This window comes from Paroedura picta, chromosome 10 (assembly GCF_049243985.1).
Source record: "Paroedura picta isolate Pp20150507F chromosome 10, Ppicta_v3.0, whole genome shotgun sequence".
NCBI lineage: Eukaryota > Metazoa > Chordata > Lepidosauria > Squamata > Gekkonidae > Paroedura > Paroedura picta.
This window is the reverse complement of record NC_135378.1, coordinates 68,872,082-68,898,645: the sequence shown is the minus strand read 5'-3', so window position 1 is coordinate 68,898,645 and position 26,564 is coordinate 68,872,082. Positions and strand designations below refer to the sequence as shown.

At 41.2% G+C, this 26,564-nt stretch overlaps 1 protein-coding gene across 2 annotated transcripts in view; it reads right to left on the bottom strand.

Annotated features, from left to right (window-relative positions):
• Positions 1–26,564, bottom strand: part of TBCK (TBC1 domain containing kinase) — a 94,241-nt gene that overhangs the window by 50,128 nt on the left and 17,549 nt on the right. For both annotated transcript variants that reach the window (XM_077300680.1, XM_077300681.1), the window contains 15 exons: positions 18,269–18,383; positions 17,786–17,859; positions 17,041–17,182; positions 16,053–16,113; positions 15,198–15,259; positions 14,293–14,354; positions 12,597–12,745; positions 11,141–11,279; positions 10,052–10,151; positions 7,369–7,418; positions 6,198–6,327; positions 5,486–5,584; positions 3,952–4,014; positions 1,638–1,764; positions 792–842 (listed from right to left, as the gene is read on the bottom strand). In XM_077300680.1, the coding sequence (XP_077156795.1) occupies positions 792–842; positions 1,638–1,764; positions 3,952–4,014; positions 5,486–5,584; positions 6,198–6,327; positions 7,369–7,418; positions 10,052–10,151; positions 11,141–11,279; positions 12,597–12,745; positions 14,293–14,354; positions 15,198–15,259; positions 16,053–16,113; positions 17,041–17,182; positions 17,786–17,859; positions 18,269–18,383 (1,424 nt within the window). The remainder of the gene's footprint in view (positions 1–791; positions 843–1,637; positions 1,765–3,951; positions 4,015–5,485; positions 5,585–6,197; positions 6,328–7,368; positions 7,419–10,051; positions 10,152–11,140; positions 11,280–12,596; positions 12,746–14,292; positions 14,355–15,197; positions 15,260–16,052; positions 16,114–17,040; positions 17,183–17,785; positions 17,860–18,268; positions 18,384–26,564) is intronic.

Below are 26,564 nucleotides of genomic sequence, written 5' to 3'. Positions count from 1 at the left end.
ATTCCCACCTGTATTCCTGTGCCTTAGGTTCTGCTTTGTTTTTATGGTCACCCCTCGTGTTTTTTATGGTTTGTTTGAGACCACTTTGTCTCCAATCTTTTTCTAAAGGCTGATTTTTAATTGCCTTTTTCCTAATGCACTTCACCACAATTGGATTGTGAATATCATTAAGCCACTCCCTAACCTCTCCCCCCACCTCTGAAGATGAGTGATTTAGGTGGTTTTTTCCCATTTTTTTTAAAAAAAAACAGTAAAATATCACTAAACGATTTTAATGACAGATCAAACATGTTCTTCTGAATTCCCAACTTTTATTTTTTTTTTTAAGTCTCCATCCCTTTTCCTTAAGGAGGTATAAAAAAGGCTTATCGATGCAAAGGGGAAAAAAAAAGAAAGACTTACTTTTAAAAAGCTGACTATTCAGATAGCCTGCTTGTCCTATCATTACAATGGTATGTCAATATATTATTTTAATGCCTATCAAAATGTGGCAATTATACTGATATCATTGATACTGATAGCCTCAGGGGAAGGCGATATATAAATATAATAAATAGATATATCAATATAAGCATATTCCAAAAATAAAGGGGGCAGTGGTGCTGTGATGCCACTGATGATGATAGAACCCTCCCTTGAAAAACCTGATAATTTGGTACATGCAGAAGAAAATAATGTGACCCCACAACTGTAAAACACGCCGAAGGAGTTAGCACACACAGACACACAATCCAGCACACACAGACAAACCTATACTCTATAGTTCCATCTCAGAGGGGGAAAACGCTCACCTTCGTTGTTAAAATTCAAGTATAAGAATGGCGCACAGAGAGAATCAAGGCCTGCAGGGAACAAAATGTGCATTCAGTGTGCATTCAGTACACATCTCAGACATATTTATCAGGTAGTACAAACAGAATTCAGAAGGTATTTTAAAGCTGATAATCTACACAGTGAGACACTCTCCATATAACAAAACACTGTATGCTATTATGAGTGAAAAAACAGCAGATGTTAATTGGCTGCAGTGTTGGAAGCCAAAATGCTGATATGCACAGCAGCTCCTTGACATGCACAAAAGGAAAATACTTTTCCACTCAACTATTATGGTATATATCTTTCCTTTCACTGAAGGAAAACTGTCATGTATGATTCATGCGACAAATGTTGAAAAATTCAATTTCTTCCCACTTCAGTGGTGCCTACCAGCTTCAGAAAAAATCCAGGTACATTACACTCAACGTTGGAAAATTGATAGGGTTTTTTTCAGATTATAATATCAGTTCAGGCAAGACAGAGGAACAGCATGTTCCTGCCTCTCAATAAGTCCACCAATCCCTCCGCAACAGCAGAAGAAGAAGAGGAAGAAGAGGAAGAAGGAGAAGAAGAAGAGTTAGTTCTTATATGTTGCTTTAATCTACCTGAAGGAGTCTCAAAGGCCCATTATGCACAGGCCGTAATGATATAAAAAAACAACTCTTCTTCTGTTAGTGGAAAATGTAGCCTGGATTGAACCGACTGATACTATTGCAGGGTTATTTTAAAATTCTATCACATAAAAAGTAAACAAGAGAAAGACTATGCATTTCTGATTGCTTAAGAAATAGTAAGTTAAAGCCTTGGTCAGCTAAACTAACCTTGCCAATATACAAGATCAGGATGGGAAACCACCCAAGCTTTCAATACCCGTCTAAATTTTGCATGACCTTCTGGCGATGACAGCAACTCATCATACTGATGACATCGAGGAATGTCGACTTCAATCTACAAGACAGCCAAGCACAGAAAATTAATTCGAAGTAGACTCTGCCATAAATCACAAGAGACAAAAAGGAATTTTGGAAGAACTCAAATGAGGTCAGAAAGCCCATCTGATATCACTATACCACCTGCAAAGGGGGGAATGGCATTTAAGGGAAGTGTTATAGCAATCAGCTGTAAGACATTACCCCTCAAACTTCTTCTCTACTCCACATTATATGCAAATGCTTATAAGCTGGAACATTTGGGAACACCGGCATTCATATGGTTGAGCTACTCTCATATCTGTTGATCATTCCTGGCCCCCGGGAAGCACGGTTGGCCTCGACCAGGGCCAGGGCCTTCTCGGTCCTGGCCCCTATCTGGGGGGAATGAGCTCCCAGAAGAGCTATGGGCCTTGCGGGAGCTTTCGGCGTTTTGCAGGGCTTGCAAGATGGAGCTCTTCTACCAGGCCGACACGTGGAAAAGATCTGGACCCCCCCTCCACTCTTGCGGTCCCAGGAGTGGATTAAAAGCCCTTCCGTCCACTCTGAGGTTTTTAGGATGTTTTTTTTTCCGCCAATTGGAGGATTTTAAGGGGATGGTTGAGTTGTGTTTTATAATGTTATGGGTTTTATGTATTGGGGTTTTTATAATTGTTAGCAGCCATGAGCCCTTGTGGAAGTGGCGGGATAGAAATGCAATGATAAATAAATAAATATTAGCCTAGAGCAGGGATCCTCATCATGGTGCCCACTGGAACCATAGTTCCCTGTACTATTCCTGTCTCCCACCATGTGTTCTTAGAAAGTGGGTGGGGTCTGGAGAGGGCTTCTGATTGGCCATCAGAGACCTGACTGGCTGTGTACATTGAAAAAAGCATTGCTATGAGAGTGGTTGCCACCACAGCACAAGGATCTGCACTGTGTGACTGAAGGTAAGCTCTGTGTAAGTGAATAAATGTTTTCAACAATGCATTAATTTTATTTTTTATTTTATTATTTATAATTTGATTTATAACCCCCATTCCTGTATCGGCTCGTGGCGGCTGACAATAAAATAGGCCCACAATAAACCCGCCCATAAAACAAAAATCCAATATGACTTATTGGTTGCAGTCTAAAACCCCCTCCCATGCCTGCTCACAGAACACACATAAAGCCCTGGGGGGGGGGGTTATAGGGAGTAGCAAAGGTCTTCCTTGATTGAGGAGGAGCCCAGATCTTAACCGCCCAGGCCTCAACTGGAGACCTAGCAGAAACCTCCATCTTGCAGGCTCTGTGGAACTGTGCAAGCTCCGTCAGGGCCCTCAGCTCTCCTGGGAGGTCATTCCACCAAGTTGGGACCATTACCAAAAAGGCCCTGGCCTGGGTTGGGCCCAGGCAATCCTCTCTCAGTTCAGGGATCTCCAGTAAGTTTGCACCCGCAAAGCGAAGAGCTCTCTGGGGGATATAAGCTGGTAAGCGGTCTCTCAGGTAAGTGGGGTCCTGACTTTAAAGGTTAATACCAAAACCTTGAACTTGATCCAGGACGCAATCAGCAACTAATGCAGCTGCCTCAGTACAGGCTGGATATGTGCCCTCAAAGTTGTACCTGTGAGGATTCTAGCAGCTGCATTTTGTACCAGCTGTAATTTCCTGGTCAAGGACAAGGGTAGACCTGCATAGAGCAAGTTACTAAAGTCCAGTCTGGAGGTCCCTGCTATGAATATCAAAAATGTTGAAGACTTAAAATTAGAATTTTGCATAATTTTACCAGCTGACATTTTTGGGTTGGCTCTGCTTCCTGTGGCACTCATGTTCTCTATCACCCTGAGTCAGAGCTCCAAAGGTGCCTGCAGATCACCCCTGTTGTAGGGAAAGGAATTTGCCCCTTTGTCAGTTGAGATATAAAAGAGACAATTTGGATATAAAGGTAGGCACATATAGGATTAAATGTGGTTTCTGGATTCACATTCTGGTTCAATCTTAATGTTGAACAAGTTACATCTCTAAAATGATTAAGAATTGTGACTTGACATACATGCTTATCATTTCAAACACAATCCCTGTAAAACATTTTGCACACTCAAAGTGTACTTTCACTCACTCACTCACTCATTTTATTTATATACCGCCCTCCCCGAAGGCTCAAGGCAGTTGTCTCTCTAAAGAGCATGGAGGAATTTTCAGGATTTCATAGGTGATTTCAAGCAAAACCCAAATGTCTTACTTGTCTGTCTGTAGGAATTGGAGTGTCCTTGTCAATGGCTTCATACTTTGCTTGAATGGCACCCTAAAATAGATTAAAATAATCAAAATCAAAATCTTAACTAAGGTTTCACAAACAGCATAGGACAACTGATGTTTTTCTGCAATGGAAAATACAGCGTTTTCCAACTATATATTGTAAAACTATATTGGACAAATGTTTACATATTCATTGTCCTTGAATTTAATCCCTTATGTTCCGGACTTTGGACCCCAAATGGAAAATCATTTTAGTTAGACTTATCTTTATACCCTCTCCCCCCACCAAAAAAATGACTTTTGGAATGTCACTGCTTTCTCTGAGGAACTAAAGGAACTAAAAAATTCTAAACAGATCTGTGACAATGCCAGTCTAACAACCACATTGATACTTGGCAAGGATTTCATGATGTCATGTGGTCCAGAGTCCAAAATGAGGCTGCCTTGCCGTTCTTAACCTGACACTTCACCTCCGGCCCTTCCCTTCTCTGCTCTATTCGGCACTTATGCACAGAAAGTGTGCTACTATATTACCACAGTCTTCCCATCTGACAAAGCACAGAATAAAGGAAAGATGGGCCTGTTGATGGCCGAAATCATTGCTCAGCCATGACACAATATCCTAACTAAAGGATAACGAGGTAAGGAAAAGAGAAAACTTTGCCATAATTGTGTGAATGAGCAATGCCTGGCTCCTTTCTTTTAAAGAAGCTCTTTCCCAATCATGAAGTGATGTTTCACTTCCTTGTCCTCTTGTCTCATACTAGACCACGTGTGGATCCTCCATGCATGGAAAGTCTCTCTTTCTTTCTCACACAAGCTCAGCAGAAGCACAATGTGTGAGGGAAAGACAATGCATCAAAAATTAAGTCCTAATTAAGGGCGGATGGGAGAATGAAGAAAGAATAAGGGCAGTGAGTTTATGAAGGGTGAGGGAAAGTTCTTCTTTTCTTGGCCACCTCCCACACAGCTTCTGCAATAGAGCAGAAGCATTAAAAACACATCACCCATACATACAGACAACTGGGTTCATGTGCGTCAGATTTCTTGGTTCAAGTATAGTTCATGACAGGCAGGTGTATGTATTTGGGGGGGGGAGCACACAGAGAAGCAAAAGAGACTGAAGAGCTTCAGGAAATTCAGACGGCAGATCTGGTTCTGGGGAAGCAGACCTGGCCCAATCTTTTACTCTTCTCAGAAGAAACATTCATTTTCTTCTTGTTGCCCTTTCAACACACTAATTAGGCCAATGCCATGGGCAGAGGAAGACCAAGAACCATCCACACTTGTCCCTGCCTAGTTTTTCCCACACCTGGCTCCATTTTCAGGATGAGGATACTGAATGTAGGGATAGGAGCTTGGGGATTAGCGAACAGAAGCAAGAAAGATTGTAGGATAAAAATACAGTATGGTAAAAAAAATGGAGAAGAAACCATACCTCCCCTCATCAAATTCCATTGACCTTATTCTAAGTTGGAAAAATGGAATTAAATTATTCCTTTTTTTCCCCCTCTTACCTCTACTCCAAGCAAGGCAGCCCAAACTAAACCTCTCATTAATGGAGGAATATCAATTCTTGCTTCCTTCCAAACTTGATTTTTTTTGTATGGATAGGCCTGGAGATAACAATTTAGAGAACTGGAATTATTGTTCAATTTAGACTAAACAACAGGCTCCTCAAGGGAGCTTGCAAAACTAGCCAAGACTGAATTACAATGAAAACATCAGAGAACAGTGAGAAAACAAAATAGTTTTCAAGCAGTACTTGAAAAATGGTGAAGTGGGTACCCTAAGAAATGTGTTTGGAGAGGGAATTCCACAGAAAGGGTGCTACCCTCATCAGGATCACCCTCACTTCTGAAAGGGGAAGGGGAGAAACTGGAGCAAGGAATCTTGGAAAATCTTAATCCTCAAGAAGGTTCATATGGCAGTGGGCTGTCCTTTAAATACCCAAACCTTGGACTGTTCATAGCTGTCCGACTTTGAATTATGCTCAGAAATGACCTGACAAGCCATAAAAACCTGTGTATTTAATATTTTCCTTCATATAAAACAGTACAATAGATTTTTAAAAAGAATATTCTGCTGCTGATGTCTAAAGAGGAGGGAATGAAGTCTGTGTTCCTTTCCAGTGCAGAACTGATCAGGGACAAAGTGAATACACAAATACAAAGAAGCTTCCTGCATGCCAAGGAAAGCTGAAACCCTCCCAGCTTTACTAATACATACCTTCAGCAACCTGTCAAAAAGGACTATTCTGTTGAGCTGGTATTCTGTATCCCGTTCTCGGATAATAAGAGGAAGGTTAGCAGCAGCAGATAACTCATTGTTGCTGTTTGAATGGGGCATATTTGATTGGCTGAAAGTGAATGATATAATTGTGGGGAAAAACTCCAATTTATCCAACACAGTGAATTAAGTATGAAAGGGAATTTAGAATAAAATTAGCAGTTCAGATTATCAGCAAGTTCTACATTGAAGGGTAAAATCTAATTAAAAACAAAACACACACCCCTGGCCAAGGTTAATTTAAGAAAAAGTGGACATTGTAGTTACCACTGCTGCATACATGAATGAAACCACTGGAGTGAATTAAAAAATAAACACTTGACACAATTTTCCAAACTTCATACCCACTCTCTTAGGTTTTTTCTATAAATACTGGAGCTAATGCTGGAACGAAGGACAGATCATTGACAATTCAAAAACAAAGATGAATTTTATTGCTTTTTTAATAACTCACAAGTCTGACTTATATGACGGAGCATAGGTCTTATTGATTCATTCTCTGTTTGTAGGTAATTTCACAGAATCATAGAGTTGAAAGGGGCCATACAGGCCATCTAGTCCAACCCCCTGCTCAACGCAGGACCAGCCCTAAGCATCCCAAAGCATCCAAGAAAAGTGTGTATCCAACCTTTGCTTGAAGGCTGCCAGTGAGGGGGAGCTCACCACCTCCTTAGGCAGCCTATTCCACTGCTGAACTACTCTGACTGTGAGAAATTTTTTCCTGATATCTACCCTATATCGTTGTACTTGTAGTTTAAACCCATTACTGTACATCCTTTCCTCTGCAGCCAATGCGTAGTTGTGTAGTTGTGTTGGCCTATAGAAGAGGAGCAAGATTCAAGTTCCTGAGCATTCAAAAGATCAGCAAGATTTCTAGGATATAAGCTTTTGACTGTCAAAGCCTGCCCTGACCAGGAACATGTGACAAAATGAGCTTTGACTCTTGGAAATTTAAACTCTGGAAATCTGGTTACTCTTTGAGGTGCTAATGGACTCAAATCTTGGTTGGAACTAGTATTTCAGTTTCTGTATGATAGTCATGCCATCTACCAAGGAAAGGAATAAAGTGGGCGGTGGACATCTGGACTGTCCTGAGGTAGATAATACTTACTCATCTTCAAGCAGTGGATAGAACGCTTCCCCACCAACATCTTTCAGCCTCTGTTAATGTTATAAAAATAAAAAGGATTGGAGAAATGTTTGGTATTTTACATAAACAAATTTAGAGTCCAGGGGCACCTTTAAGATGAACAAAGTTCTATTTAAGGTATGAGCTTTCGTGTGCATGGCACACGTTCTTAGATACAAATGACTAGAAGAAAAATACTAAGAAAGAAACTTACATAATAAAACTATCATTATTTGCTTGTCATTTCCTTGAAATTACTTTGAAAAGAATCTCTTGCTTTCAGTGGTGGTATGTTCTCGTGTAGCTCTTTTACAAGCCAAAGGAAAGCTAAACCAAAGGGTTCTCCTAAATCTTAAAGCTACTCAGATGCTCAACCACTTTTATGGGATTGGGTCAAGGCATCCTGCCTGCAATGTTACATGTGCAAAGACTAGTCATGGTTAACCCTAACATAGGTGTGCTCTTAAACTAGTCTATGAAACCAGGAACTTTGTTTCAAGTGCTGGGTTACAAATAGTCTGGAGATTAAGGGCCACTTTACATGCAACAAGGAGCATGCTACTCAACAGCCTTTCCAGTTCCTCTAAGCAATTACTATAACATCTCCACTAGCCTTAAGTTGATATTGACTTTGAAAACATATTTGTTTCTATGATTCCTGAAATCTACCACCTGTTCACTCAGGTGCTTTCTATAAGTTGGAGCAACCCAATGGCAAGTAAAACATGCAATTATTAAATCCTACTGATTTCACCACTGTCCTGAGTCAAATTCACCAGACTATGAAACTGATGCTGATCACAAAAAAGCATTTTTTTCCAGTATCTCTTTTATTATACAGAACCTTTTTTGTTTGTGATAGAATCTTACTATTAAAATGATTACATTTTAGTTAATAAACATTAACCCTTGTGCATTTTTCTCAATACCAATTAAGATTTATATTGCATGAAATACAAGCTATTGAAGCCTGCTACATGTCCAAATATTGCTCAAGAAATGGTCATTAGCATCCATCCATCCATCTGGACCATGCTATAATTGTATTTTGTGGTTCAAATGTTTTTACCTTGGTAATTCAGCATTAGACATGAGTGCATTCTCTATCACCAGCAAACGTTCCTACGAATTTGCCTTCTAACCTGGGACCTCAGTGGTGGTTATGCTATTGTCTGACTTTATGTTTAAATAAAATGGGTCAGCAGGGGAAAGTATGAAAATATTTTAGAAAAAAAGAAGATAGACACCACAGCTTGTATCTTATAAAGCATCAATGTAAGGTGCATGGATTTTCCCAGTACCCTTTCCTCTGCCTGCTTGAGTTGATGAAAGAGAGGAGGGGATGCCTTTACCCCTTTCTCCCTCCTCACTGCAGCTGCCCAACCTGCACAACTATTTGACCACACAGATTTCATCACTATAGGAGCAGTCTTTTGGGGAAGTGTGTGTGTGTGGGGGGGGGGACGGACAGAAAGGATCAGTGTTCCATTTGTGTTTCAAAGGACAGAAGCCAGCATGTTGTTCCTATTCACTCTTGTTGATTACAGCTTCAAAGAGCAGGTGCTAAATTAACCGGATTCTCAAGTGCGGCATGATTAAAATTTAATGCTGCCTATTCCCGGTGTAAGTCTGGCCCTGCTCTGAAGGTGCAAGACTATCTTTTCCAGGGATTTGAAATTCTTTCCCGCATGTAGCACTGATCCTCTTTTGATTACGGTCACAAAACTGTGTCCTAAGAGTGGAATGCAGAGGATTCTGAATGCTGACAGAAAAAAATTCTATTCATTAATACTGGCTCAGAGATTAGTAAGGCTCAAAACAGTTTTTCTCAAAAAGAGAAAGATCAGCGCTGAGCAGAGTCATCCTTTTCTACTGTTAAGGGCTGATATTTCAATTCCACAGTTCTGAAAAGATCTGTAGCATTATGACAAAGGCTTTTATTAGTTAAGGAAGTTCACGCACTGAATTTTTATGAAATGGATTTAGGTTGAAAAGGTGGCCTCAAGGTTTCCTCTGTTGTTTTTTAAAAAGGACCTTTCAAAAATCTGTCATCTGGACAAGCTCCATATGCAGAGAACATCATATCATGCAATGATATATGAATTTCTAGACCCCATTCCATTGTACTGTGCTTTTGGGGGGACCAGCTTGGTGTAGTGGTTAGGAGTGTTGGCTTCTAATCTGGAGAGCCGAGTTTGATTTTCCGCTCCCCCATATGCAGCCAGCTGGGTGTCCTTGGGCTCACCACGGTGCTGATAAAGCTGTTCTCACCCACCTCACAGGGTGTCTGTTGTGGTGTCCTTCTGGTAGAGAAAAGCGGCATATAAGAACCAACTCTTCTTCTTCTTCCTTCTTCCTTCTTCTGGAATCCCCCCAACCCCAAAATCTTCTTTGTTTAATTGTATTCCAGTTGAAACTCATTGTAAGCTGCCTCAGAAGCATGTTGACAGGCAAGTATGAAGGTATATAAATAAAATACACTAAGGAGGTTCTCTCAGTAGCATGTAATTAAACATCTACCGGGAAAGAAAACAAGGCTGAGGAGCTCAACATTTGAGGTTTGACAAGACAAGTACCTAAACAACATGCCAGAAAAGCTATAACATTTTCTGTCAGAAAAGATACCCAAAAATATACCAGTGCAGAGAAACATGTTTCTTCTTACATTTCTGAGCTGGCACAATGAAAGCGTCACTGTTGTGTCATCCAAAAGGAAGCTTCTGTCTCGCCCTTGGCCAAAGCTCTCTCCGTCCTCCAACAAAAAACTGAAGACAGAAGTGACAGCTGAGAATGACTGTCAATAGACAAGGCACAAAACAGGGTATTTGTACACAGGGCTCATGAACTACTGCAGCCTCCCTGCTGGGGTTTAATGTAGATTGTACTGGTTTTTCTGCAAATTTAGGGAGGTGGAGTCAATGGTTCCCTAGCAAATTATTCAGCAGCCAATACAATTTACACACAATTTCTTTTGATTTGAAAAGAAGCAGGGCATTGTAAAGTAAAATATTACAGAGAGTGAGAGTATGCAAACTAAGGATTGCATGGGGCACTGAAAGCAATTCCACTAGCTGGAATAATTTTTAAAGAATGTCATAGGGTCAACTCAGTACCATGTTTTGGTAGCTTAGATACCCCCGAGGGAAGACATAATTTTTTTCTCCTTCAGGTGCTAAAACATTTAAGGGCAGCAATGATCAAAAGACTTTAAACTGTTGTTGGGGATCTGTCCCTCCATGTGTTGCTTTCAAGAACGGAACCATTTGGCTCTTGAAGACAATGTGGGTTGAGGGACAGGATCCTCTCACCCCTTGTACCATAATCCTTAGCAGAATCAGCCCTCAAGTCATTTTCAGAAATGGAAAAAAAAAAACAAGCTCTGATAGGCACTGTGCCCCTGTGGTGGACACAGTATTGTCTAATTTTGCCCTGAGCTAATCTCACTTGCAGAAGTTAATAAGAAAAATCTCTACTATAAAGGTGTGTGCATATTCAGGACATACTACACATTGCATGCAGATTGGCAAAATGGGAATGCAGATTTTGCAATAAAAATTAGTACAATATTGAACATGCAGGAAACATGCTTAACAATGCAACTATTTTTCAGGCTGCAACTTCAGATTTCCCTTGCCAACGAGTTTGATGTCACTTTTTCATTTAACTATTTCTTTGCACATCTGTCCCCAAAACCTGAGCCCCCGGGGAGGGCGGTATATAAATATAATAAAATAAAATAAATAAAATTCCTTACATTGGGAGAGTGCAGATAGGTGGTTTTGAATGAATGATTTCCTTGGTGACAAGCTCTTTCTCCAAGTCTCCTCCAGCCAAACACCAGAGATAATAAACTTCTTCAATTGATCTCTCTGCTAGGTAATCAGCATTTTCATCTATTAACAGAAGCCAACAAAGACAGCATTATAACTTCTCAGCAATTTGGGAGATTCCCCCAACATGTTTCCTACCCCCTCTAGAAACAGTCCTGGGCTGATTCTCCACTTACTTTGTTTTTTCCGTTGTGGATCCTTCTGAATTCAGATTGATTTGAACTCAGGTCTTCCTCTATCCCCCCCAATTGAAAAAAAAAATGTTCTGCGCTTGATTGGGAAAGCTCAGAGCGGGGAGAGGATCCAAGCACAGCAGGAGTCTCTTTCTTTCTTTTCTTGAACAGGCCGGGGGCGGGGGCGGGGGGAGAGGATTAGAGACAGCAGAGTGGGGAATAAATCCAAGAGGCAAATCTCTGCTGAGAGAAGTTAGGGCTTCTGGAGCACAGTCACTTTAAGACAAGCCTTGTAACTGGGAACCAGGAAGTCTTTGAACCGATGTCCTGGCTAATCAGGGAAGACTGCTTTGCTACCAGGCACAAGAAAGGAGTTAATCCACTTCTGGATATCATGGGAGAAAGGTAGGGTCACTCCGGATCAACATGCATGTTGTAGAGGGAAAATTTAAAGCGCCCAACATTAAAATGGAAATCGAATTCAGTGTAGATAGGAGGGATTTATTTGAACTGGGAGTGGGTAAAAAGCTCTGTGCAGACTATACCTAGGTCTGAGGAACAATTCTTCCTACCACATTATTAAAGACAAATGACCTCCCCTTTGGAAGGACTAGAAGTAAAATCCCTTGGAAGAAAAAGGCCACAGGTGTTGATCGATAATAAGGGAAATGAAGGATAGAATGTCTCCATCTTGATTTGATACCAAACGCTATTAAACACTTCATTCATAATTCAGTTATTCCACTTTTCCATCACAATATCCATTAAGGAGGCTTACAAATCAAGTTAAAATCATATAAAGTGGCAACAGTGAATAAATTAAAATAGATTCAGGCAGGTAGCCATGTTGGCCTGAAGCAGCAGAACAAAGTGTGAGTCTAGTAGCAACTTTAAGACCAATAAAGTTTTATTCAAGGTATTAGCTTTCATGTGTGTGCTTCTTCAGATACAATGAAAAACCACTGAAAAAGTGTGCACACACACACACAAAAGCTTATACTTTGAATAAAACTTTGTTGGTCTTATTGGTACCACTGGACTCAAACTTTTTTCTAATTCAAAATAAACAGCCAAAGAACAAATGGAACAGGATGTGCCTATCCAAATAAAGAAGCAATTACAGTTGGTCAACAATCATACGTGATATTCCACAAAAGCAAGGAAACACCACACAGTAAATAGACTTCAGTTGTGGTATCCTGTTTACCTTGACACAACTGGTTAATATCTTCAGGAAGAGTCAAATCAGCACATCTCAGAGTGGATGAAAAAAGGCCAGCAGGTTTGCGGAAAGATGGGTATAAAGAAGAGATTTCACTGAACACGGAGTCTTTAAGTAACTGGTCTGGAGTCGGCCTTGGGAAACAAGGACATAAAAGAAGAGAAAGAAATTATCACAAATCTTTTTTTTAAAAAACCCTAACTTTAAAGCAAAATAAATGAAAATCCAAAATATTTTTTTAAATGTTCACTGTGATGCAATGTGAACATTTTCAGAATTAGGGCACTCTCTAAACATGTATATATATATTTCTTATAAAATGTCTTTGTTCAACAATCAGTTTCTGCCTGTTACATATTTTACCTAGGTCAATAAGGAGCATATTATCTCAAGTCTGAGGAGATAAGGTAGGATATAAATTATTTAAGTAAATACACAATCTGGTAGCTTGGTTAGCAGTGTTACATTTCTCTTTTAAAGCCCTGTGCTCAATAGATATGCGTATGAATGGTCTGCTTATATAGGCAAAGTAGGAGAGGGAACGCATGAAACTCTGCAGCATTACTTTCAGTGTACAGGTATTATGGGGCCTCCTCTCTTCAGAAGCTGGTCCTACACTGCCACACAAGTTTTACCATTTTACGGTGCCCAAGATGAAATAATTTTTAGTCTAAACTCTGTTAGAGAAATCAATTTAAAATGCTAGGTAAGTTGTGTTGGAAATCTGCATTTCAGGTTTTTGCTATCCTGTGCAGGGTTACACCCTGCTAAGCCTTTAGACTCCATTGGGCATAGAAAGACTACAATTCCATCTAGGACTGTACTATACACTACATTCCTAATCCCATCTAGTTATTGTTGCCTTAAGCACAAATGCACAGTCTTTTATGCACATATTCCCAGGTGCTTGAAGAACCATGCCTGCTGCACACATGCTTCCCAATCTGAAATCACACATACATGGCCTCACCCAGATTATTAGTAGTTGCATGGGGACCTATTCTGTGCTAAGAGAAAGTGAAGAAGACATTCTTATTTTATTTTATTATTTTATTTCTATATCGCCCTTCCATATGGCTCACCATACCCTGAGCAGATGATTAATGCCATCATGGTTTGCTGACCACTTTCCACATAACATTTTTTTTAACATCTAAGTGTTCAAGTGTACATCCAAATAAATGTACCACGCATGCACATTTTCCAGGAATTTTGCCTGGCTCCAGCTCCCAGTTAAGCAAAGGCTTCTGGGAAACCTAGACTTGACTCTGTGCAACAGGGGTTACAGCTAGCATTGCCAACCTCCTGGTACAGGTGACTGCACACTACAGAGATTAATCTTCCTGGAGAATGGGTCTATGACATTATACCCCACTGAGGTTCCTCGCCTTTCCCAGGCTCTGCACCCAAATCTCCAGCAGCTTCTCAATCCAGAGTCGGCAACCCGAGTTACATCCTAGTATTAGGAATGATGAGCATAGCAGTATTCAAGTAAAGAGTCCCCAAGTTGGACCAAGATCTTAATTTACAGATGGGTGCTGCAAAATTATTTAAAAAGAGAGATTTAAACAGGTTGCCTCAGATGGCTGCCATTTCAAGCAATGCATGGCTACAGTAAATAAATACTGTATTCTCCTTGCCTTAAAGGGGATCTATCCTATACATTTATCTGTATGCTCACCTCTTTGAAGGATGGAATGTAAGGCATTTCTTCAGTAGAGTTAAAATGTTTTCAGGCATTTCCTGGTAAGCAAAAGCAGAAATAACAATAGACATGGCACTAAATTAAGCATTTTTAAAAAATGTGCAGCTTGAATTCAAGATAACTATAGGAAACGGTAATTATGTTTGGACGTATGACTGCAAAGGCATGAATCAGATTATGAAAGCTGTGACTTTTGGGGGAGGTTAGAAAATTACAAACCATCTTCTCCCATACTGATCAGCTTGCCAGTTAAAACGTTCTGTTCTTTGTACACCCATCTGCACAGGTCAGTGTGAAGAGCCAGTGCGGTGTAGTGGTTTAGTATCTGAGAGAACTGGGAATGAATCACCATTCATGCCATGGGGAGCTCCAATCACACATTCTCATCCTAAACTTCTTCACAGGATGTGAGGATAAAATAGAAGAGAGCCGAACAACGTAAGATGCTTTGGGTTCCCATATGGGAAGAAAGCCGAGGTATATCATCAATTTTATAAATAAATGAAATACTACAGATGTCCGGGTGTGTGTGTGGGTGTGATCCAAGACAGCATATTTTCAGTAGTAGCAGCTTATTTGTGGACTGCCCTCCACGTTGTGGTTTATGTGACACCTATCCTATTCTCTTGTAGTCACCAGGCCAAAACATTTCTTTTTGGCTAGGCTTTTATTTAAAGGATTACAGTTCCAAATACGGAGAACTTCCAGTATTATGGGGAAAGTTTTGATTACGTCATCTAAAAAATGTGACACGGTATGGGAGAAACAGAACTAAGTTTTTGTTCTAAAACAAATCCTCATTTTGTTTCAAGGAAAGGGCTGAACGCTGTGATAATTCATCAACGTATCTCTAGCCAAGCAATACATTCTTCTGCTCTGACCTTGATAATGTCCAGACAACCATGTTCCTCAGCCAGTACTGTTGCGATATCATCCACACATCCTACAAAGTCACAACAGGAAGAGGAACGTCATCAACATGAAATGACCCAATTAAAAAAAAAATAGTACAAGAAATCTGTCTTTCTAGGTGAGGACCTGTCACCAAACGACATGTTTTCAAGTCAATCATTTTCAAAAGGACCGTTTTTTCCCAGACCCAGAAACAGATATGCATACATGTTTGGGAAGAAGTGTAATTATTTCACACATTTTTGCAAGACTAAAACATGACATTTTGTAACTGGAAGGATTTTACCCTTGCTTTAAAGCAAGGGAATCACTTAAAGGGGGGGGGGGCATCTTAGGTTGTCTGTGAATGCTAAACAGAGCTGGTGCTAACAATTTGTGTCTTTAGCTTTCAGTGATGTCACTTTAAACTGCATGCGCAGTGCTTTGAACACTGAAAGCTCTACAGCAATGCTAGTTATTGTTATTTATTTTGGAATCATTCATCTGGTGTGCCCTGATAGCAACTGGGAGCAGTGCCTTCATAGTTGCATTTTTGACATTCATGCCAATCAAAATCACCCCGATGAGAGAAGCAGTTATTACTTTTACTTTGCCTGGTTTAGTCTCCTATATGGTTAGGAGTTTTCTTTTAATACCAAGATTTATTAAACTTCTTAGCTGCATATGGGTAGTACTGCTTTGATATATCCTTAAACTTTCCAACATTCAGATGCACATTTTCAGATGCACTGAAAATCTGGCATCCCTGCATCAGTAGTACGACCTTAATACACCTGGGCCTTTATCAAGACGTCGTGCCCTGCAGTTACTTTCATATTACTTACCGAGATTAAGCAGAAGTTTTAATCTTTCTGCTACATCCAAACTCTGGAATAGCTTTCTGCCCTAAAAACAGCAGTAAGGCTTGAGATTACTAAAATCTTATTACGAAATACATGAAACAAAATATTATGAAATACATGGCCACCATATGCTCTCAAGGCCTTCCTTACAGTTTATGAATCATATTCATGAGAAGTTTTGTGTCAACTTCAAAGTTGATATGAAGAATGTAAACTACTATTTAGCCATAGTTTCGAGAGGGTACTTGTGTCAGCCTGTCACAGAAGAGATGCTTAGAAGAGCTCAGTGGCACTACAGAGATCTGAATGGAGGTCCCAATCTTTTACATACTATTTAGCCATGTTGTTAGGTGCGAAGTCATGTCCGACCCATCGCGACCCCATGGACAATGATCCTCCAGGCCTTCCTGTCCTCTACCATTCCCCGGAGTCCATTTAAGTTTGCACCTACTGCTTCAGTGACTCCATCCAGCCACCTCATTCTCTGTCGTCCCCTTCTTCTTTTGCCCTCAATCGCCCCCAGCATTAGGCTCTTCTCCAGCATTAGGCTCTTCTCTATTTAGCCATATATATTTGGAACAGGAATGAGCAGATTCACCCATACCCTGCACAACTGGAATTTGTTCAGTTCTTAATCCAGGGCTAGTCAAACTGCGGCCCTCCAGATGTCCGTGGACTACAATTCCCATGAGCCCCTGCCAGCAAATGCTGACAGGGGCTCATGGGAATTGTAGCCCACGGACATCTGGAGGGCCGCAGTTTGACTAGACCTGTCTTAATCCCTGGGTTTTATTCCAGTGGCATTGTATAGAATTTTCAAACAACTTTGAGCAGCAGAACTTACAGAACTTGGTGCTCCTTCTTGTCTTCCCAAAGAGAAAAAAAAGCAATAGAACCTCCTTTAATAATTAGCCCTTTGAATGTTGAAATGCCTAATGCATCACTATTTAATAGTTTAAATGTTACGTACCACACAAAGTTCAAATAATATAATACCAAGGGACCATACATCGGATTTAGGGCCGGAAGGTAGAGGCTTTTCACTTTGAGTGTGATCGTTGGATTTCATAATTCCCTGTGCAATTACTTCGGGTGCCAGGTACGAAGGATATCTACAGTAACGAAAAGACAATTTAAGCAAAAAAGATATGGCAAGGAACTTGGACCAATCATTCAAACGAGGCAATTCTTTCCTCGTAAATACCAGTCTCATTAGACTTGAATGTTGTCACATACATGGCTGGAACAAATACTATATTCACACACAAAAAATGTCCACTGTTATCTTGGGGGAAAAAAAATGCGGACATGGGCGGGGTCCCAGAAAACCTATAATGCTACACTTTTTACTTTTCGAAAGCTGTTATGCAATTTGTCTTCATTATCCTTCTGGAACTGCTGCTGTCTGAACTGCAATTCGAAACCTTGAGGTTCTATGGAAACTCACCTGGTGAATGGAGATTAGACCGCAGGACTGCCTATCAGAGTAGACCAGGGGTAGTCAAACTGCGGCCCTCCAGATGTCCATGGACTACAATTCCCAGGAGCCCCTGCCAGCAAATGCTGGCAGGGGCTTCTGGGAATTGTAGTCCATGGACATCTGGAGGGCCGCAGTTTGACTACCCCTGGAGTAGACAATACTGAATTAGACTAATTATTGGAAACATCATACTTTCAATGCCTAATAAGGTCATAAAGTGTACATATAGTCTTACCCTATGGGAAAATCAACATCAGCACCATAAGCTGTCATGTGGTAAAATCCAAATTTAGCCAACTTGGCATGTCCCTGTTACCAAGAGAAAAATGGATCAATCTACAGTATAGTGCTTTTATTTGGTAATTTATGGTTGGTTAGTTCCATAGGCCAGGAAACATCAAACATACAGGCACAGAATACACCATAGAAGTTGTATAAAGTAACACATGAATAATTACTTTTGTTGTTAAAAAAAAGTGTATCAGCAAAATCAACCCTGATAACACTCTGACAGCAATTTATTCATCATTGTACAAAAGCCTATACACATAGAAGATTTCGTGCAAAACCTGCACACGTGATGATGGATTTCAACAGATTTTAGCAAGCATTTTGCACTTATAAAGCAGATACCTCCCTCAATAACTTCACTCTTATTGCGTGGGTGATGGCCAAGAATGCAGATGGACAGAGTAAAACTAAAGCCCTGTAGCCTCACCTCTTGGTCCATCATGATATTGTGAAGTGAAAGGGCCCGGTGGACTATTCCATGTTTGTTCATGTACTGCAACCCCTCCAGTACTTCATAAGCTATACACAAAATCCTAAAAGGGCTGAAAAAGAAATCATGACAATCATAAACAGTCTGATTTAGTACTTTCGGGCTGAAATAGTACTTTCTGCTGGACAAGAATATAGCTTCTATGTTCAATCATCAAAATATAATAACTTCAATAAATATTAATAAAAGAACTGTAATGTTCAGCATAAACATTGTTATAAGAAGGGCCAGACCTGTTGCATTCAGGAATACAATGAGTGCTAGATTGGGGGGGGGGGGGTGAGATGGAAGAACTCTGCAGACGGCCTCTCGCCCTGGACCTGGAAAAGGAACACAATGGCAGGGGCAGCTCTCAGGCAGGGAACTGCAGCCTCCAAGCCTCAGAGGGAAGAAGGAGGGGGTGTTTAGAGGTGGGGGACAGAAGGCGATTGACTGGCTGCTGGACAGACAGGAAGGCCAGTTGGGGGAGGAGGCACTCAGGGGCAGGACAGCCACCTTGAGTGGGTGTGAAGCGCTGAGTGGCACTTAAGCCATGAGGCACGCTCCTCCTCCAAGCCCTTGGCATAAATATGTTATGTGAAACAGATAATCAGAGCCTCCCACCAGCATTGGGTATTCAGAGGTTTGGTGCCTCTGTATATGGAGGTTCCCTTTACTCACCAGGGCTAGTACTGACACGACAGAGGCGTCAATGCGATTTTACTCTACCTTCCTGCTTAATGTTACAGCAGCCTTATGATTAGTTTACAAGGCTGTTACATCATCCTCTCCTTTCTGCCCTGCTCCTACATCAAAATGTAGTAGGCTGTGGCTACTGAGCTACACAGACAACCTGGTAGGCGTAAAATTTGAGATTCAGATTGAAGGTACACTGCATACTTTCATTGTATGTTTCAGAATATGAGAGAAGCAGCTATATTTTATTGAGACACTAGAGGGCCTTCCTCACATATCCATAAATGCAGAATACACAGAAACATAAAATATTCAGGATTCAATTTGTCTGCTAAATCCTATACACTAGGGGTAGTCAACCTGTGGTCCTCCAGATGTCCATGGACTACAATTCCCATGAGCCCATGCCAGCATTTGCTGGCAGGGGCTCATGGGAATTGTAGTGCATGAAAATCTGGAGGACCACAGGTTGACTACCCCTGCTATGCACAGTCCATGCTACCCAGTTGATAACCATTACATGAAATGTTAAATTAGTGTAAAATATGTGTTCGACTTATTGTGATAATATTGTTATACTACAGGACAGGTGACACTGGTGTTTCTGGCAGGTGAGCCAACTTTAGGCGTGGGATAAAAATCATCCCTTTTCTTAGTATATTCCACTCCGTGTGAATGTTGTACATTTAGATTCTATTGGCAATTATTGGGAGGAAAACATGGGATGACATAAGCAGACACAATGACTCTGAAGCTTCCTTTTTTAAAAATGCGTCTAGCTGTTCTGTTTTCACAAGGCTTCAAAAACATGAAACAGCTCTAATTGAATGCAGAGATGTCTGCACAGTTTGCCTGAAAGCCTTTAAGAAATCATACTACTTGGGCATGAACTGCCCCATCTACGTCATCGAGTGTATTACTGGATGCTAATGTTTAAATGTGTACGTTTTTAATTATCCGCCTCAGGGTTAACAAATATATATTTGTTGTACAAAAAGCATTAAAGGTAATGGTTACCCCCTCATGAGAAAATGCTGCTTTATAGTATCAATATGCAAGAGAAAAACCTGTATGTGGAACTCATTGAAAATAGGAAAGAACAGATAAATCATCATTAAAAACACTTCAAAATCTGTACAGTGAAGAAGCCAGAAGATGCATCTGTTTTAATCTTCTTTAAAGAGAAATCTCAACAATCTTGAAAATCTAGGCTACCTAATGAAACCCATTTAAGTTGAAAATAGGATATGAATTTGTAATGCCTCTGTCCATTTCAAATTGTTTTTGTTTAATTATCCCACATCCCCCCCCCCCCATTAGCCTATAAGCAACACCAGACAGGTTCAAGAGTTAAGAAAGGATTGATAGGAGCTCTCGGGATTAAAAATATCCACCCTCTGCAAAAAAAAAAACAAGCTGAACAAAGAAAGAAAATGCAGAGATCTCATCCAGTCCCTTAGATAATGGAGGTCCATGGAGAGCTAAACACAGTAGGTAATGAAAAACAGGAGATAGGAAATAAATACACATATATTTCAACTATATTTAGCAGTAATGTTATAGCTGTCCCCTGATTAAAGAAGCCAAATCTGCATATGAAGAAATAGAAACATTCTGAAGAGAGGAGGGAACCATTGTTTTCAGATATGAGCACACATTTCAGTAGGTATCATGTTAGAAGAAGCCTACGCCCACAGAGGGGAGAGACAGGGGGATATTTCTTCTATGATGGTGCTTGAAGTGATTCTTTAAATGTTTATAATGTTTTATGCTTTTGTATGCAAATTCTCCAAGGATGAGTCCCATAAAATTTCCTAAACAGAAGAGAAGAGCTGTTTTTCTTATACCCTGCTTTTCACTACCCAAGAGTCCCAAAGCAGCTTACAATCACCATTCCCTTCCTCTCCCTACAACAGACATCCTGTGAGGTAGCTGGAGTTGAAACAGCTCTAGTCCAAGGTCACCCGGCTGGCTGCATGTAGAGGGGTGGAGAATCAAACCCACTTCTCCAGATTAGAGGCTGCCACTCTTAACCACTACCCCAGTACATCTGTAATCCAAACAGCAAATTATTTATTGGCTTCTTGGTTTGAGCAAAACTAGACCATGGCAAATAAATACAGTCAAATGGCGAAGGAACTACAACTAATAATTTTGTTCAATTATTTAACATACATTATTTGTTAAAGCTTAACTTTTTTTGATTGCTCATCACTTCAGGTTTCCCAGATTTGGTGGAAATAGCATAGGAAGATTTCCAGGGGTAGTCAAACTGCGGCCCTCCAGATGTTTGTGGACTACAATTCGCTGGCAGGGGCTCATAGGAATTGTAGTACATGGATATCTGGAGGGCTGCAGTTTGACTACCCCTGGTTTAAACAAACAAATAATTGAGAAGGCAAGCCTTGTAAAATTATCCTTGGTATGCAGAAGAGTAAGCATGTCCCTATTTCTATCTGTCAAATATTAGCATTTACTTTTAAAGCAGCAAGAACACTGGCTTAGCTTCGGAACTGCTGAAAGCCACCCCAGGCTCCCAAGGAACTATTTCCTCTGGCACATCCATCTTGCCACCACTACTTAGATGCAAGTCACGTGTTACATAAAAAGTAAACTGGGTGACATGCACCTCCAAAGTGACCAGGGCCCCAAGAAGTTTGTCCAATAAGTCCCCTGCATTTTGGTGGTCCTATTTAGGCTGGAAGTGAGACAATATTTTACAAATTACAACTGGCAGCCGACATCAAATAAATATTGCACAACAGAAGATCTCTCATAGTTGGGCAGTACAAGAACTGCTATGCTGCTAGGTTTGTCCTTGACTTCTACAGGGCTAGGAAAAGAAGCAGGCTTTTTCCTGATCTTATTAACATTATATGATATCCTCAACACTATTTCGCTCCCTTATATATTTGGGAAACAGCCTCAAGGGAGGAGATTGTCCAGGGCCCTGACCATCCAGGTCCACCCTGATTGGCCCTCCCGCTCGAGCTCCCACCCACCCTCCTTGCCTGCTAGAAGCCTTGTGGCTACGGCCTCCATTATCATCCACGAGGAGAGAGGCAGTGACAGGGCTTTGCAGCCTGCAGGTACACTCCTGCTGGGAGGGAGCCGGGGGGGGGAGGGAGTTTGGAGCCTCCCTATGGGCCGCAAAGCCCTGTTGCCACCGGCGGGGGCAGGGCTTTTCACTCCCTTTAGCCCGTTTTGCAGGCCAAAGGGAGCTGCGGCCACCCTCTCACGCCCTCCTGCTTGACACCCCTTTCACTGCCCATTTTTAAAATGGCTTTTATACTGGTATAATAATAAAGATATAAGAAACAACGTTTATGGCTTCAAGGAAGATTTAATCACGGTCAAATTCTAGCCAGACAATTAATAATATGTGACGAGTCAACTGACTAATGTCATCATGATTTCTGAGGCTGCTATAAAAATCCTCCATTCACTAAACCTGAACTGATGCAGCTTTACTCTACAGTAAATCCTGCCGGGTTCACTAGGTCTTACTCCAAATGTACAGAGGAGGTCAGCCTTACATCGCAAGAAGTATAAGACTCAAGCTGAAACTGAGATGTAGCATTCAGGAAACAAACCTCAAAGTGATGAAAAGACAACAGTATATATTCAGAAAACAAATAGGCAGAATTCTGTTTTAAATTTTGCTTTAATCCAGAATCATATATTCTGGATGTCAAACACTCATGAGAATTAAATACATTTACGGACTTAGTTCCTTAAAAAAAAAGCAACTTGTGGACTAAGTCAAGAAGGAAGTACTGCCTCCCAAACATTTCACAGAAATACATTTACATCATCCGGCCTTTCACTTCTCTCTACTCTTGTGAATATCTTTCTACAATACTTCCTCCTCCACTTTCTTTTGTTTTTCTCACTCCGCTCTCAAGATACCTCCTGGGCAAGAGAAAACTTTCTATGTTCTTATCCTTCATCAAGAGCTGCTTTCAAGAAAGCACTCATAGGGCCTCAGCTATTTGAATATAATGCTGACACCTTTGCTGCTTTGCCTGAATGGGTCGTGGGCTCTTCAGAAGACAACTGCTTTGTAGAAAGGAGAAAAGACATACGAAAAGCTCATATTATGAACTGAAAAGAACATCTAACAAGGCTAACCACCAAGTTATTAGCACTCTTACTGTTTCCTGCATAAGCCTTGTGCTCTACCACTTCCAACCTCCTGATGGTCCCTGGCCCCAAGGAAGTCCGCTTGACCTAAACCAAGGCCAGAGCTTTCTCCATCCTGGCCCCCCACCTGGAAGCTGGAATGAGCTTCCAGAGGAGATCAGGGCACTGATGGAACTTTTCACTACCCAAAGAAGTCACGGCTTACAAGCAGGGCACTGATGGAACTTGAACAGTTCCGCAGGGTCTGCAAGAGGGAGCTCCTCCGCCAGGCATTTAGTTGAGGTCCATCTGATCCACCACTTCCTATTGGCCCCCCAAGCCTCCCTCTGACAACAACCATTATTTTTTATACTATTTTATACTATTATCTAGATAGATACATTTATTTGTATATAGCCATAGGTCTTTACAAAATAGGCCTTTGCAAAGCGCCTCCCGATTAGTCATTCCGGCGGAAAGGGACCAATTGCGAGCTGCGCTGCGCGCCTGCCAACTGGGTCCTCCGATTGTCAGTCCGGGGGAAGGGGCCTATCGGCATCCTTCTTCATCACGGACAGGGCCCACCCTCGGGGCCCTTAACGAATTATTTTATCTGCTTCGCTACAAGCGGTTAAAGATTATTATCATTATACTGCCCTTCCATACGGCTTTGGGCGGTTTACACAAATCATCATGGGGTAATTATACAGGACATCGTAACATATAACATATCAACTAGAATATTTCAACAGAGACATTGTTCAACAGAAACAATAACTTCAATGGAACCCTTAGGAAGGACAAATTCAGTTATGTAAGGCAGGGGTAGTCAACCTGTGGTCCTCCAGATGTTCATGGACTACAATTCCCATGAGCCCCTGCCAGCAAATGCTGGCAGGGGCTTCTGGGAATTGTAGTCCATGGACATCTGGAGGGCCGCAGGTTGACTACCCCTGCATTAGAACATAGTATTTCACAGTTACACAGAAACACTATATCTGGTATTCTGTAAAAAGTTACCTCTGCTGAACAGTTATGGAAAGCCAATGTCAGTGGTAGCAGGAGGATGAGTTCAGATTAGTCAGAAACTGGGACCACATTTTGGGAACAGCTGGGCCCATACTAGGGAGATGGGCTTCACATGAACTGAAATGGAACTGAATTGCTGGTGTTTGACATCAAAAAAGGTTGCAGAGCAGTTTAAAAACACCTCCATGGAAATACATCTATGAAAAGTACTTAGAGTGACAGTTGCAAACTCTTGATGTGTTCAGAGAATGGAGGAACAAATCAGAGAGACTGAGAAAGGAAACAGTGTTGTGATACTGACTGGGCAAAGGTCTATACATATCATGAAAGAGAGGAAATTTCTAGACTATGTCTAAAAACAATTATTCATACAATTAGTGGGCAAAGCAACGAAGGAATTGTCCTGAATGATACCAGGATCTAGTATGTGAGGTTAAAATGTCTGAACATTTGGCTTTCTAAATATAACAAACTGGACGATGTTCAAAAAAAATTCTCAATGATGAGAGGATTAATTAAACAAGGAGTGGGTCATTTACAGCAGTGGTCCTCAACCCGCGGGCCGTGGCTCCTTCTTCCCTCCCCCCCAAAGCGAGAAGCTTGCCAGGCCACGAGCAAGCCCCCAGGCTGCCCTCTTGCCCCACTCCAGAGCAGCGGTCCGCGGTGGCCGAAAAGTTGCGGACCACTGATTTACAGCAGTGGTCCCCAACCTTTTCACCACTGGGCACCGGTCGATGCTTGACAATTTTACTGAGGTCCAGGGGGGGTAGTCTTTTGCTGAGGGACATCGCTGCCTGATTCCCTGCTCCAGTTGCTTAACCGCTGGCACCCCTGACTTCCTGCCGCCCACTGTGGGGCGCTGCCAGCAGCAGTTGTGCAGTGCCGCACCAATGGCGAGCCCCAGCCATGGCGGCCACCAAAGAGCACCAAAGGTGAGCCGGTGGCAGAGTGGCAGGGCAGCCCCCAAGGCAGCAGCCAGGGAGGAGGATGAAGAGGAGCCGCGGCCCGGTACCGACTGATCCACGGACCGGTCCCAGATACTTAAAGACAAAAGAACCAAGAAGCACTGTTGACTTCTTGCTCCACTCCTGGCTTTCTAAGAGACATCTGGTTGGCAGATGTTAGCAATGCAACGGGCCCTTTGGCTATACCTGGCAGGCTCTTATTTGGTCAGGTGTTAATGTTGTTTTAATCAAAGGCTAGATTAAACGGAGGTGCTATTCAGAACAAATTTTCACAGTATGCATATGTTTATCTTACACTCTTAAAATATGGGAATGTCATCTAAACCCAAAATTGCATTCGGCTTCATGCAGTTTATAAGTTATTGACAGGACTTTTCCAGTGAAGCCCACTGATCAGTCTTTTGTCCTTCATTTCTTACCCAGCTCCCTTCCTCTCCCTTCTGCTGTTTAGGAAGGATGAGGTATATTGGAGCGAAAGTGTTGTTTAGCAGTAAATGTAGTAATTAAAGTGTTAATTCTATCAGGTTACTGGATAAATCTAAGAACAGACAAAAACAATCCCCACAAAGATATCAGAAAGACTGTGAACCTTCAGTATCTTCTCTCACCGAAAGAAAAACAAAATGCTGTCATACTGCCCTTTAGGGCTTCTCGCTGCTCCATCAAATATTAAGATACAGACTGGAAAAAATGAAAAGCAGAACATTTTAAATCCAGGAATTGAATAATATACAATTTGATTATTCACAATTTGCTAATATCCTGCCACATGGCAACAAGTATCAGTGAACAATATTCCCTACTACTTTGTTAAGACCAATGGATTCAGCTTCCTAAAGTCTAAAATATAAAAGGATAAGCAGGTAAAGGAACTGTCCAGATCATATGGATGAAAGTTATAAGCTAAAATCCAAAAAACCAAGACTAAGAAATCAAGTCGAACTTTGTTGTTGCTCCCAAAGCAGTTTTTACTACCAAAGAGACACATTCTTTAGAAAACTAAAGCATGGTGTATCTTTTCAGCACATATTTGAACTTTTCAGTAATCTTCTATGCATTATTGTGACTTTTAAAAATATGAGCCAATAGTTGGGATCTACAGAACTTTCAACTAAAGTTGTTATTTATTTCTCAAGCAAATTGGTGTATAATCTGGTACAAGTGTCCCATTTTAGCCCAATACTCTTCCATATGCAGAAGTTTTTCCTCACTGAAAGCCCGGTTATGGCTCCCAGGACTCCACATATGGGTCAATTTGTGACACCAGATCATGCACATCAACATATGGAATGGCACAAGATGTCATTTCTCTTCTGCCTGCAGCCCATTGGATTCTGATCACAGTCTGTATAAAACTAACAGCCACAGAAGTAATAAATATAATCTTCCAATTATGGTTAAGAATAAGATTTATCAGGAACTGTTATAAAAAAAACACCTTT